The sequence below is a fragment of the Simochromis diagramma genome, unplaced genomic scaffold (assembly GCF_900408965.1).
Source record: "Simochromis diagramma unplaced genomic scaffold, fSimDia1.1 OVJJ01000308.1, whole genome shotgun sequence".
NCBI lineage: Eukaryota > Metazoa > Chordata > Actinopteri > Cichliformes > Cichlidae > Simochromis > Simochromis diagramma.
This window is the reverse complement of record NW_024386785.1, coordinates 1,705,043-1,720,217: the sequence shown is the minus strand read 5'-3', so window position 1 is coordinate 1,720,217 and position 15,175 is coordinate 1,705,043. Positions and strand designations below refer to the sequence as shown.

General features: G+C 40.4%; 2 protein-coding genes across 7 annotated transcripts in view; one reads left to right on the top strand and one right to left on the bottom strand.

Moving 5' to 3' along the window:
• The window catches only part of gripap1 (GRIP1 associated protein 1), a 42,616-nt gene extending 39,941 nt beyond the window's left edge, over positions 1–2,675 (bottom strand). For all 3 annotated transcript variants that reach the window (XM_040022703.1, XM_040022704.1, XM_040022706.1), the window contains exons 1-2: positions 2,526–2,675; positions 1,005–1,071 (exon numbers count right to left, since the gene is read on the bottom strand). In XM_040022703.1, coding sequence (XP_039878637.1) covers positions 1,005–1,071; positions 2,526–2,573 — 115 coding nt within the window. In that variant the 5' untranslated portion in view covers positions 2,574–2,675. The remainder of the gene's footprint in view (positions 1–1,004; positions 1,072–2,525) is intronic.
• A 1,117-nt stretch (positions 2,676–3,792) lies between these two features.
• The window catches only part of ptpn18 (protein tyrosine phosphatase non-receptor type 18), a 33,448-nt gene continuing 22,065 nt past the window's right edge, over positions 3,793–15,175 (top strand). Inside the window, exons 1-2 of one of the 4 annotated variants that reach the window (XM_040022710.1) lie at positions 3,796–4,256; positions 9,624–9,744. Coding sequence is in view for 3 of the 4 variants with exons in the window: in XM_040022709.1 (XP_039878643.1) it covers positions 4,185–4,256 (72 nt within the window). In the remaining variant the exon portion in view is untranslated. Of the gene's footprint in view, positions 4,257–9,623; positions 9,745–15,175 lie in introns of all 4 variants that reach the window. The other 3 variants (XM_040022709.1, XM_040022708.1, XM_040022707.1) reach the window with 3 other exon arrangements.

Genomic DNA, 15,175 nt, shown 5'->3' with positions numbered 1-15,175 from the left:
ATGATTATTGGACCATTCCACTTAAAATGCTTCCCACCTGAGCCCCTCCGCGTATTTAACAAAGCCATGGAAATTTTACCTTCATACCATGACTATATTACAGAATGATTACGACCTAGAAGGGATTGTGGCTAGAGATGAGCCTGATATCAAAATGTAGGTAGAAAGAAGACCTTTCTACCTACATATGCTGTCTTCTTTTTTAGTCCAGCCATGTAAATGTGTCTTTTAACTCTGAAATTTGTGGATATCCTTGTACTCATGGACCTATGAGGGCTTAAAAATGCTGGCAAAATAAGGCCAGAAGTTTTTGACCCAGATCTGTGCACTCTTGAGGGCCTGTTACTCAAGGCACTGATTCATTTTACACAGGACGGCTCCAAGTTAACTACACCAAAATCCTCCTCTGGCCTTACAGTGTTTCCAACTACACATGTTTATTTTATGACTTTTTAAAATGCAGCTAATCCCAGCCCTTTCTACACAAACAAAGATTCATCTGTCCGGTCCTGTTTTCCTGGAATAATATGCAGACGGACCTGAAACGGTCGTAAACCGCCCCACAGTTAACGGTTTGCATCAGTCACTTGTAAACCCTGAGACAAAAGCTTCTTGGTCAGTGTGGTTTCTCTGAATCTTGCAACAAAATGAGTTTGAAGTCATTTTGACTTTGACCTTTTATTTTGTATTTCATATAATCTCAATGTTGTGTTCTCTCTCATGCACTGTGTGACATTTGCACTTGTCCTCTAATGTCTCTTATAATGTCTGCTGCCCCGTTGGCAAGGTCGCTCTCGAAAAAGAATTTTAATTTCAGTAAAACTTTCACCTGGACAAAAACTGCTCAGGTGGAGCAGGAAAACTGGTTTTATGCTGTGGGTCTTCTAATCCGTGTTTTTAAAAATTCTGTTGCTTTAAAGAGCCTCTCGTGTGCTTGTGGTCATTTCAAGTGTTGATGAGATGAAACAGCAGGAACAAGAAGGACAAAGAGTGAAAGGTTTTACCTGCCGTGTTCTTCCTGAGATCATCAGACAGCTGGTAGTTCTGCGTCCGCAGCTCCAACAGCTGGGCCTGCACAAGGACACACACACACACACACACACACACACACACACACACACACACACACACACACAAGTATTAATTTATGACCGGCTTTACTTAGAAACTGCATGAATCATGTTGTGTTTTTGATTGGCCAGTAGGTCAACTGAAGATGAGCTTATTCATCTTTTTAAAAACAAATCTAACATGTAAATAAACTGATTACTGTAACAAGCAGCAGCATGGTGACCAGAGATCAATGAATGTCAGCAAGAGGCAAAATAACCGCTGGTGATGCACAGGTGGTCCCACCCCTCCCCAAAGAGTTAAATACCTGGGACCCCCTATCAGGTTTCAGAGCTGAAGATGCCCCTGAGATGAGAGATGAAATGTCTTCATGAACCAAGAAGTCCAGCTGCCTTCAACTGAAGCACTTAACACAAGCGGATTCATAGTCGGATCCATCCCAGATATCCAGTTTCAAGCGGGCGACATTAAACACCCTGATCTTGAAGCTTTGTAGCAGGACTTCGCAAACCAACGGGTGACATCATGGCAGCTACACCCACCCAAAATGCTGTTTATGCTCATTATAGAGCACTCTATTCACTTGCCTAAATACACTCACTGCTGACACCAAAAAAACACAACAATGACAGTTATAAAAGTCCAAAACCAGCTGCTGACACCAGTGGCTACCTCCATCTTTTAGAAAGATCTTTCTTCCTAAATATTTCATAAACAGCATGACGTTCTGAGGGGACCCACCTTACTGCCCCAGAGGGGCCTTACAGCTGCATTTAAAGAAATAAAAAAATGCGTTTACTACAGTATAACAGCTGTATTAACGGCTTTTTTGTGGTAAATATATTTGAACTCTTCCCTACTGCTGTTTACCATGTGTGAAGACAGTCAAGATTCCTGTTCTTACACTTTGTGCAAACACAGAGAACGACTCTATGAGTAAACAGTCCTATTAAAGTAGTCGGGGAGGTCAGTGGTTAGTATGTTAACAGGTGTTTGCGCTTCCCGGCCCTGTCTCCGATACAGAGGAGCCCACGGCAGCTTGCCTAGGACCCCGTGACTCTCAGCAGGGCGAGAGTCCCGTGAATGCTAACATGTTAGCCCGCTGTCAGATAGAAATAACGGTTAGCACCAAAAATGCTACGCTGTGCTTTTCTTTACAGGGGGGGTGTAAGCTAGGCTAAGTGTTGAACTGAGCTCTCTCATTGTGTCTGCTTCCTCCCCTTCTTAAGTATATCGCCCGGAGGCATGTCAAAGCTCTGGCTGCCCGTTACCTTCCTGCCAACGTTAAATGAATAATGTCAGCCGAGCTAGCCGTTCTAACCGCTCCCACCTAGCAACGGCTCACGATTAGCAGACTGGGCAAACGCCCCTGGCAGTGATGCTGCACCGCACAGGTGTTTTTCACCACACTGACACCTACACACCAAAAGAACAATCGCCGTAGTTTTTCTCACCTGCATCCGATGGAACTCCTCCTCGGACAGAGCCTGCGACATAGCCATGTTTACCTTCCCTGCTGCTGCGAGCTAGCAGGCTAAGCTAGCGGAGGAGGAGACGCAGCAGCTGACACAGAGGAAGAGACAGGATGGAGGTTTCACTCTGACGCAGTTTCTGAGAACCGAGCAGCTGACAGAGTAGCCGCCATGACAGAGCGCTCACTCTGATGCTGTTTCCGAGAACCTAAGAGAAACCTCGATCACTCAAATCACATTTACTCAAGACCTGCGAATATTAAGAGGTCAGATTTAAATATATGGCGATATTTCCATATAAATGTCATGAGAGATAACGAAATACGAACTTTTGTTTAACATTCAAAGGCCAAATGAGTGATGCTTTTACAAAACAATTCCAGTAAATAAATTTAAAAACCTTTTTCGCTCCCAGCTTCTCACATGTGAGGACGTGCTGTCCTTTTCTTTCTGAGGTTCTTCATTATAGATTAACTCTGGGTTTCCTTAAGGCTGTTGTTTGAATACTGAGCAAAACAAGCACTGTTAAGGTGTCATTTTAGGTTCTGGACAGCTGTAATAGATGTGCAATGGTGAGCCAGGGTCATTTCATTACTGAATTAATAAATGAATAAAGAAAATATCACATCCAGAGTAATGGGAATTAGTTGTGTATGTGGCTTTTAATGTATTCATATTTAATTATGTTAATATGGACCAAAATTGATGAGGAGTGTTTCCAGCACTCACTGAAGAAGGTAAAAGGGAGTCAAACCTGTTTCTTGCAAGGTGTCTGAGTGTATTTGGTGGTCTTTGCCTCTAATGTTTTTAGGGGCTGTAGCTCAGGAGGTAGCGCAGGCCATAAGGTTGGTGGTTTGAGCCCTGGCATGCCAAATATCCTTGTTAGATAGAAAGCACTTAAGGACAGGAAAAGAAAAATGCTTATATGAGTGTGTGTGAATGAGGTGTGTTCAGGTAGAACAGAAAAGAGCTAGATAAGATTGCCTCCAATTTATGTAAGAGTGGTTATTCAACTTTTGAACTACATAAGTTAGATCTCTATCTAGTAACCTTTCCACGCCTGGTCGGCAAAAAGCAGAATTAATCACGTGTCCATCACAGATCAGTGTTTTTAAACACGTGCCTATATCTTTCAGTGGTTTTAAATTCCACGTCTGTCAACACTTCTCTATCAAGATTATCTATCTCTGCACGCTGTCTGGTGAACACACAGGTGAAACAGGTTGCCTGATTGCATACATGGGTATGCAGCCTGTGCCAGATTACTCACTAGCTGTGTGCTTCAGGAAGGAAATATATTTCTGTAACACACGCTTTAAAATTCAGTGAAGTAACCAGTCATAAAGTTTTTGTATTTCTTTCAAACTGTCCACATACTTCCTTGTTCTTCAGTTCAGACAGGGAGAGAGAGAGAGAGCAAGAGAGAGAGGCTCAATTAGCTGGTGTTAAATTATTAACTGACAGACAGAGGCAGAACTGAGACACAGAGAGGGAAAGAGACAACTAAGAGGTAGAGAGAGAGAGAGAGAGAGGGAGAGGCTTATTTCAATTTCAGTTTTGGCTGATCAGCCTGCAGCCAGGAGAGTAGAATCAGTGAGGCGCACGAGCTCGGCTCAGGTGTTGGATGTTACTTGACTCGACATGGAGCTGCTGCCCTCGCTGCTGTCCAGACTGAAGACAGTCGATTCCAGGACTGTGGATCAGGAGTACAGTGTGAGTGTTTGTTTTCATTCCTCAGTTTATGGAAAAGCCGGTTTGAGAGCTTTCACATCCTCGACAATCTAGTCCAACGTCTTATTTGTCAGAAAAGTATTTATAGAAATAAAAGTGCAGTAATAACGCACTGTGAAGTTCAGATAACGATTGAGAACAGCTTGAGTAACTCTGAGGTCATGCTTGAGGTTAGGTTTTCTCCTATACGCCACATTTATACGCAATGCACAAACTTCTGTATGTTGTGGACCTTTAACTTCGCTGCTTTTCATCTCTGTCAATGACTTCTTTCATGTGCTTTCCTGGAAAAACCTGCCTCTAGTTTCAACTCTGACCCATCTAATTAAATGAGCTGCAGCCAATAATCAGATAAACTCAGTCACGTGAGGCTGGTGTGTGTAAAACATGCAAAGCTAAATAGGTTGAGTCTAACATGCACACCATGTTAGGTTGTTTTCAGACTGGAGATATTCTTATTTTCATGAACCCCCATCAGCACTGTACCCTGTTTTTAGTATTAAGCATTAACATTAAGACATTAAGAGGGTCCTGAATTCTCTAAGAGCTCCAGCTTTTCCTCCACCTATTCAAAAACCTGCTCTGTTAATCCTACCTGTCTTCATTCAACACAAAGATTCCTGCTTTCACTTCAGTTAAGTCTCAACGACCTCAAACCAGATTTTGACAGGTTGTACGGGTGTTCCTCAGGGGTCCAATCTCGGTCCATTTCTCTTCAAAGTTTATTTTTAGAATAAACACCTGCAGTCCAGACCAATTCTTTACAAACCTCACACAGGTCCAATAGTCCTCTTCATTGGCAGAAAGGTTATGACTCAGTCCATCATACGTCAAACTCCTCTGTGTCACACTTTCAATTACACGATACTCTTCGGCATGCCATTTAAAATGCAAAGGGTTAAGACTGTGAACATGCTTATCTGAACCCAAAATAAGGCCTTTTTCTAATCTGAACCGAGTCACACTGGTACCTTACCCGAACAGTGAGTGAAAACAAAAATAACGTCTCTTTTTAATTTTAGTATTTTATTAAGTGTATGTTCAGCCTCAGAGGTCAAACTCAGGCCAAGAAAATACTAAAAATAATTTCCACTGGATCACAAAAGCCACAGCAACTGTGAGCTATCGGAACATGACAAAGAGACGAGACTCACTTCTGTAGGCGTTTCCAGGTTGATGTTTTACCATGATCATACAAACAGACACACTTATGGTAATTTACCAGCAAAACTGTAGATGGTCCAAATCATCATGTGCCAGGTAGACACTGACAGAATATCCACTCATGCTCCTGAAAAAGCTGCAGGAACTAGATTTATATGCAGGTGGCCAGTTTGCATAAAAATTCAATCATCAGCGTCTCCTGTGGAAGTCACTCCTGTTTCTGTGTCGTTACCCTTTCTCTCTCCCCGGTCACGTCCCCATGTCTGGTCTCCCAGAGTTGTGTCTCCATCATTGTCTGTTCTCCCTGTTTGTTCCATCAACTTTGTATAGCCTCTTTTCCATCACTACCTACTTGGATCAACTCGCCAGGGCGAGCTGGACTGACCAGTTTTCCATTACAATCAAGTGCCACCTAATGTTCGTGGTCATTGTCACAGTAATGCGGCCGAGGGTCCTGTGATGGTATGCAACACGAACACTACAACAAAGGTGGATGTCAAGGTGTCGATATACCTGCTGGTGAGTCTTTGGCTTTTTGTCAGACTCTGGGATCAAGGCGTTGTTTTTTGGGGGGGGTTGTAGTAAATTCCCTCGTTTGTGGCTTTCAGAAATTTTAACTTGTCCTCCATCTGCATCTTCTGGGTCCACTTTGTGCTCTGTTCATGAATGAACCCGACCCCACTGCACAGTGTCCTTTATCCTGTTGTCTTTCCAAAGTGGCTGCTTGGATAAGAGACTCTTTAAAAACGTTGTGTAATGAAGCTTCAAAGTCACATAAAATTTATGTCCAGAAACAAATCCAGTGTAATTATAAACTTAAACATCAGGTAACTGATAATTTTCCATTTTACTGTTGAATCAAACAAGGAAGCCTGTTTTTGCTAAAACAAACTGTTGACATTGTCCAACTATCTATCATCTTATATCTCTGTGAAACTAAAACTACATCCTTATTTTATAACATAAAACAAGAAGGAAATGCATTTTATTTGAGAGGACTGGCTAATTTATTTTACAGCAGCAGGACGTACAATAACTCGGACTATAAATGCTTTAATGCTGTGGTCAGTCTGAAAGTCATGTATGTCACGTGAGCGCTGACCTTAAACTGCTCAAACTGTTTTACATTATTTAACATGTCAAACCCAACGTCCCTCTGTGGTGGAACAGCAGACGAGTGTCTGAAATATCAATGCTGAGAGATTTCCACCTTTGCTTTGTCTGCAGCGCAGCGCGGTATTCGCTAATTAAGATGAGATGTTCCTGACATCAAACTGATGCTGTCCTCTGTTCTCAGGCTCACTGGTCAGAGGAACATCCAAACAATCCTTTCAGGATGCTGATGTCCTCTAAATGTGTGTTATTTATCTTCATACATTTAAGTACACATTACAACTCTTAGTCGAAACGATGAAGCATGGTGACATTGTGTAGCTGTTGCTGCTGAGCTGCAAGGAAACTGCAGCTTTCTGCTAATTTTCTTTAATTTTATTGATGTTAGGTTAATCTGTGTGCGGCATATTTCATAATCCAATATTTAAAATGGTCACCCTGCTATTGTTTTCCTGTCTCTTTATATCAGAGTACAGTTCACACCTTTTAGGGCCTTTTTCTGCTACTTTTTAATCGGTGTGTGGCTGAGTCACATGGCCTGATCGGGCATTACATCCTATGTAATTGGATCGAGTGAGTAGTGATGTGAACTCGCATGGCGCTGCTAAATTGATTATTTTGGGGCACAAAACGTATTTGTGTTCAGGCCTGTCACTTTGCCGCTGCTGCTCTGCTCACATATTTCTGAGAGAAGATGAATTTAAACTCACGGTGAGGTTAGAAATGAGCAGAAACAACCTGCGGAGTTACTAAAAGCAGAGTTTAGTGTCAACATTACACTGAAACCATTCACCACAAAACATACGCACGCAAGCTGCTGTTTTTTCTTCAGGGGCCATGACGCTAACTCATGTACTCATGGACTACAATAAAAATCCACCACATTTTATTCAAACCAAACATGTGAAAATGAAAACTTAAATTAAGTTTAGGTGTTTCCTGTTGTTTCTGCCTTTGTAGCTCTATATTAGCGATGAAGTACCAGTAATTAAATCTAAACACTGGTTCAAATTTATTTTGTCTTCCTTCTATTTTAGAACTTGGTTTCATTTTAGGTCAATATTCTTAAAATATCCAACATGAGCTGAGACTTACTTTGTGACATAAATTTAGCTTAACCCACAGGCCTAGGTTTCTGTTTTTGTAGCTTTTGTAGGTAAAGCTGTTATTTGTCTCAAATTTGTGTGGTTTTATTTTGGATAATGACATTTAATGATGCTATTTTTGTCTTTCGTGTAATTAAATGACAGCAGCAGAAAACATGAAGCTACAATTTACACACGTCTATACAGACTACAATCTTTTTATGAAGAAAAAAGTGTTTTTCATGTAATATAGCATTAAATGAGGTGAGCATGATCTCAATGACAATTAAAATCATTTAAGATTAAATCTGCTTCACTCTAGTAACCAAGACTGCTGTGTTTGAGTGACACGTTAAATGATCATATTGCAAGGCTGAGTGATTCTTACAAAGCCATTTTCCAAGTATGTGAGCAAGGCTCAAAGGGTGAATATAAGAGCAGTAACGCAGCTGAGTCTCCAAAGCAGCATCCTCCGTGCCTCATTATAATCTTAACATGTTGGAAAAACCATTTTGATTCTAAGAAATGTTGATTCATTTCTTCTGATTTTTCTTTCACCTAAAAAAAAAAAAAAAAAAACTTTTCATAGAACAGTGTGTAATACTCATCCACAGAACAACAGAAACAATCTTTACCCCAAAGAGAAAGAAGTGGGATGCACCGAGTGCTCCAGCGAGCATGACGACACATTCAACTAGACAAATGTGTTGGTTCTTTAATCAGAACAGAGCAGTGCAAACATCATCATCAACACGTCTACTCCAGTCCGGGATCGGGCCTGTCTGTCTGCAGAGGGCTCCGCTGCCAGATGGAGGCGCTGTACAAAGTCTGTACAACCGCTCACTCTTGCTTGTGCTGCAAACAAAGAAGCTGAAGTGAAAACGGGTGTTTTAAAAACAATGAAAAGTGTCCACTGAAGCTACTGTCTGTGCTTTTTGCACGTTCTCGGTGAACTTCTGTTGTTCTACGCCCTATTCTGGACTACGTGTTAACCAATCAGCATTCGGCAGACGCATACATCATCTGTTTCTAGCAACACTCAGTCAAGATCTTGAAGGACTGCACAGGAGTGCAACTCTGGTGTGTGAAACCCCCTCTCGGAACCGAAACATGTATGCAGATGAATATATGCTGGACTATAAATTCCACTTCAGACACAGAAGCTCCACCCACCTGTAGTTCACAACTTCTGTTGAGAGGGGCAACCAACCAGAAGAAGGCTGACTCACAGGAGTTCAAACTGCTCATTTGAGACATGTTTTTGAGACATGTTTCCACACTTGTGACATCTGGTTTCAAAACACTAAGAAAGGTACAGTCTCATCGTGGTTGCCATAGTGACACTGTCCATCTTTTATACGGTCTATGTGCATAACCATGTGGCTTTAAAACATCATCACTTCAATATCTTTTTATTAAGAATGTCTCCTTGAGCTGTTCAGGAAACATCATGTTAATAAGACCTGGTTTCCCCAAACTTCCTGTGATTTGGAGCGACTCCCAAACACTATGATTGAAAACATCGCCAAGATTTCTCTGGAAAAAGGAGAGAACTTGTTGTTTATTTGAAGGGAGCTAATGAGGTCGAAACGGAGAGGAAATGTCCTGAGTTTCAGTTTGGCTACGGCAGCAGCCTTTTTTGGTTTCAGCATCAAACTGAAAACAACCTGCTTCTAAAATAAAACCACCTTCACGTGACAAAAAGCCTCGAGCTCATTTGAAATGCTGAGTAGCCTACTATTTTTCACGCATTACAAGATTTTAATTTCCTGCTCTAAAAACCTGTCGGAGCATATGAAACCCTGAGGGACTTTCTAATTTGACAGACACGCCCTTGTTTTAGCCGTGCACACAGAGGCTGCTTTGCATTTCTTGAGCTTTTTTCTGGCTGTCTGTTTTAAGGTGAGCTGCCAAGTTGGTTTTTTGTTCCTGTGTGGCAGCAGAAGTTGGTTAGTCAATAATCCTGCTTCCTCATTCTGTCCCTCAGGTTGGTTTATGATTAACCCGCCACAGCGGCTTCCTTGTTGTTGTTCCTGAAATGACTCATCCAGTGAAAGTGCTGAGGGACACACCACTGTTCCTCACACTGGTCTCAGCTTTAGATTACAGTAAGTGTGTGGTGTTTGCTTACTGGTGCAGGACATGTCGATGCAAGGTTTAATAAGGCAACAAGTGAGATTTGGAACGAGTGGAACAGGGACCTGTTTGTGGTGCCTTTGCACTTCTGTTTCACTGCAGTTCAACATAACTACATGATTATTATGGTTTAATTATTTATATAGCACATTTAATTACAACAGGAGCGTTGACCAAAGTGTTGTACAAGAATACAACATACCTAATAAAATAACAAATAACTCTCATGCTGTATTAAAAGCCAGTAAATAAAAATGTTTTAAGATAAGATTTGAAGAGACTGACAGTAGGAGCCTGTCTGACGTATAGGGGCAAATTATTCCACAGCTTAGGCGCTACGACTGCAAATGCTCGATCGCCTCTATGAACCAGCCTCGACCTTGGTACGGCTGAAATGACTGAAAGATTAATTGGCTCTGTTTTGAGTTTTGTTCAAAAAAGAATGACTTCATATAGGGAAAAATATATATATCATCACATATGCAAAGTCGGGGCTGTATCAAGACACGAGGACTAAACCCCAATTCAACCAGACCCAGAACTGATCCGGAATTAAAACAGGACTACAACAGTTCAAAATCAGGACTACTGAGGACTTAACCAAGACAGAACCAGAATCAGAACTAGATGATAGTAGCACTAAAATCATCATAGACCTGCACTACACTTATTTTTTTTTTAATTCTACCAAAGTACAATATTTAGATTGAGAAAAGTTTATATAATTATTCAGCCTTGTTGTGCAAACAAGCCTGCAAAACGTAATAAATATAGAATTTGAAAAATAGTAAACCTAAAAAGAAACACCAGGTTCGAGATACATGAGGACCTATGATACGGTGATACTTTTGGTAAACAACCATTTGACTAACATGTGTGTCTCACCTGCTCTTGTTCATCTCTGTTCTGTCCTCATTCTCCATCTCCCTCTCTGCTCCTCTCTGCTCCTCTCTCTCCCTCTTTTTGCTGACAATCATCAAATATACAGTTGAAACCACATATTTACTCTTCAGATCAAAACACTTTTTTAATTGTAACATCAAATCAGACTAAATGTTTATTTTTTTTTTAGATTGATAAATATATTATTTAAATATATTATTTATCAATAACATATTTGTTAACTTTAAGAGTAAAGAGAGAAACTATCTATATTTCTTAATTTTAAATGGCACCAAATTGTATTCAAAATTGAGCCACACTTATGGAGCTCCACAGTTCTTTTCCTGGTGTTTTGGTTGACATCTCTTGATGTTCCCATGTCACAGAAACAGGCTCTGTGTTTTGCCTTATATGCATCCACAGCTGTGCCACCAGTTTACTCACATGGACTCTACGAACCAATCAGAAGCTTCTTCAGCTCAGAATGGAATCGTCTGCAGTTTTCTTATTAATTAACAATAAACTTAGTGTATGTGCTCCTAAATTTGATGAAAGTGATAAAAAAAAAAAAATAGAAGCTCTGTCTCTCTTTATTCTGACATTTAACTAATTCAAAAGATATTTCAATATTTATCTAAAACAAACAAGTTTACTCTAAATTGATGTTGTACAGTAAAAAAATGTTCTTGTGTTTTCCATAAAGTGTATGTAAATATCTGGTTTCAACTGTGAATATACTGCTGTGTATTGAAGTTCCTCTTGTTTTGCATAGAAATATACTGAACAACATACAAAGCATAATATATAAAATACTACCAGAGTTTTTTCTTTGAAAGAAGCTCCTTATGTCCATTCTTGTATATCAGTACATTACTGAAACCGATTTATTTAGCCGTGGAGGGAAACAACTGAAAATATGAAATAAACACACGTAAGCTAAGGCTCTCTAAAGAAACAGCTTTGTTGTTTTTCGGCTTTTCATTTCGCCATTTGTTGATTCACTTGAAGAGCGAGTAACGTAATATGGGTCAAGTGATCAGTTTGATATCAATCTTTCGTGATTCACCGTCATATTTACATTATTTGTACAGTACGAATGATTTGCTTTGATACCTGGTCAAACTTAAGCTGGCTCCGCCTCTCCAACAGCGCACTCACAGGCAGCAGCTGCCCCGCCCTCTCGCTCAGTCGCTCAGTGCCTGAGCTCGGATCATACCAACATCAGGGGGGATTCACGCACAGTCGTAAATTCCCACAGTGTGCACTATGTGCTTCGAATATTGTGTGTACTTTTGTTGTCAGCCAGACATCTATGAAAAAATTACACTCCAAAAGACCCCGGGCTTCTGAAAAAACAACCCGGGCTTAAGCCCAGTAAGCCACCCCCACGCTCCGCCCCTGCATGCATGCATGCATACATACATACATACATACATACATACATACATACATACATACATACATACATACATACATACATACAATAAGTGCAACACAGACATGACAGCATCGTGCAGAAGACGCACACATCACAAAATAATAATAATAATAATAATGTAACTACAGGGGTCCAACAAACAATGGCCACGCATCAAATTTATTTTTCTCTCTCTCACTCTTGTCTTCAGACACCGTGAAAACTGAAGAAACACAAAGTTTACATTTATGTTTACAACATAAATGTCCTCTTATTACCAGTTTAGAACACGTATGCAACATTATACAAACAATATACATGAAAGCATACCGTGTGCGCCTCTTGGACCACATGCAGAATGACATTAACGTTGAGGCTGTAGATGCATCTGTAGCCATGTATCCATGCAAGCTCCACCGTGCCATGGTTGTGCTCTCAACCAAACCTGGTCATGTGACCTTTACAAACTCTACCTCATACAAACTTTACAGCACTTTACATATTTAACAAACCCATATTTTGTAATCACATATTTTAGACATGTTTTTTAATCAATGTTACACTTTTATCATCGTATCTTATAAATAAATGAACTAAATTAAGCAACATGAAATAAACAACTTTATTTTAACTGTCTCAGGGACAGTTACTACTACTACTACTACTACTACTACTACTACTACTACTACTACTAATAATAATAATAATAATCCACACTGCTCACGGACACCGGGTCCGTGACCTGTATATAAAAGGCTGAAGCAACTGTGACGTCACTGTTTGCTGTCCTTATTATTTAAAGATAGGAAGCCATAAACGATAAACATGCACAAACACCTACAATAAAGCAATACATTATATAAACTGTGCAAAATGACATGTGAAAAATAATTTTCACAATACATAAGTTATCGTTAGTCTTTCATATCGCTGTGGGGAACCTGAGACCTGTTTATGCACAGGTGTCTGAAGGTCCCACCACAGCCTTTCAATCATGTCGAGGTCTGGACGTAGAGATTTGCAGCTGACCTCACGATCATTGTCCGAGCACAGCTAAGTAATCCAAAGTTTTAGCAATTAGACAAACGTCCTCACTTTTATCACTGAAATTATCCGAAACAGAGTTCAAGGTCGATGACTGCAGGGTGCCGAGAATCCTGTGGCCAGAGATGGGCATCCGATTACTTTTTTTCAAGTAACGAGTAAAGTAAGGGATTACTATTGCAAAAACGGTAATTAGATTACCGTTATTTTCCCGTAGGAACGCTTTCACATAATCTGATGTCATTGTGCGTCAGGTGGACGCAGCCCGCAAAGACGGAGGGGAAAGTTGCGGTCTAGGGTTGAGAGGTTTCTGGGTGAACTGTAAGTTTGGAACTAGATTTCCTGCAGAAGTCTAAATCAAGCTTAAACTTTACTGCCATGTTCTTTTTAGAGATAAGAGGCATCGTGCTAGCAACCCTCCTTTGTTCAGTCTTTTTCTGATTAGCGTCATCGTGTCATTAACACAGCTGAACGCTCCGGACCAACAAACTGCCAAAGCGTCTGCTTTTGCAGAGGTGCTGGCATGCTGAACCTTGCTGCTACTGAGCCTCTTATTTTCCATTGAGGCAGTGAGGCTTGATTTCTCACAGGACAGTTAAAGATGTGGTCACTTGAGGTAAAACGCCTGCAGTCAGGTTGGTCCATGTCTGCTTCAGAATTTAAATGGATTTAAATGAATGCTTGTTTGTCCCACCGGTGTAGGTTATACTAATGAAACTAATTAAAACATGTTTACAATTTAGTTTGACTGTGAAACTGACATGTACCCCAAGTATCCCCAAGAAGGACTTCATTTAAATGGTAAATAAAATTCCAATGATTCAATCTGAGGCTGCTTTTCCAAACATTTAAGATTCAAAGCGTTTATTGTCATGTGTGCAAAGAAAAAGTATTTCTCTGTATAATGAAATTCTTTCTCTGCTGTCCACACACAGATGCCAGTTAATATGTACAATAAAAAATACAATACAAATAGCATGAATAAATAAATGGAGACAAAAAAATGAAGTATTAAATAGATTTATGTGCAAACGATCAATGAGCTTAATATGCTGGTTTGATATGTGAGATTACCTGATGTGCAAAAATTATTATTACTGTTAAAATAGGTCAGCTGTTCAAGAGTCTGATAGCAGTGGGGAAGGAGGAGTTGTTGAGTCGAGATGTTCTGGGTTTCACACTCCTGAACCTTCGTCCGCGAACTTCAGTATGCTGTTATCACTGTTGGAGGCGACACAGTCGTGGGTGTACAGGGTGTAGAGGATGGGACTGAGGACGCAACCCTGTGGAACGCCAGTGTTAGTGATAATGCTGGCTGAGGTCCTGGTGCTGATCCTGCCAGTCAAAAAGTCCTGTAGTCACAGAGGGTGGGGTGCAGGCCGAGTGTTGCCAGCTTGTGTGTGAGTTTGTGTGGGATGACAGTACTGAAGGCGGAGCTGTAATCAACAAAAAAGTACCCTGATGTATGAGTCTTTGGTCTCATCAAACATGCAACAGAAAACTGATACTGAGCAATTTAACACTTTAAGTCTGCTTCACTCCTTTCTTTCACCTCGTGATATTTTCCAGGTCAAAGGAAAATTATGGGAATAAGAGGAGGGAACTTTGTGGACTATTAGACTGGACTCCAGGTCAATTTACGAACCTTTTTGTAACCATTTCAAACACTGAGAATAGTTTTCAACATTTTTTTTTTTCAAATGCTATAATAAAAGTGTGTGTGTGTGTGTGTGTGTGTGTGTGTGTGTGCGCATGTAATTTATTTTATGTTATTTTTTTTAACAGCACCGTGTAATAAGTTTACAAAATGTTCAGTTCATGATGTGAACACAGTCCTGACTCACTGCTGACACCTGTCTCTTATACATGAATGTGCTGCACTGCATTCATACATAAGGAGTAAATTCTCACATCACATTTACACAATTACAACATGCACGTGCGAATAGACCTCTAACTACATACTCTGGAGCAAAAAGGATCAACTTTGTCCCTGAAATAAACATGAATGAATTGAAAAAGTTCATTTCTTTGTGACTTGGACTTGGTGTGCATTAGAC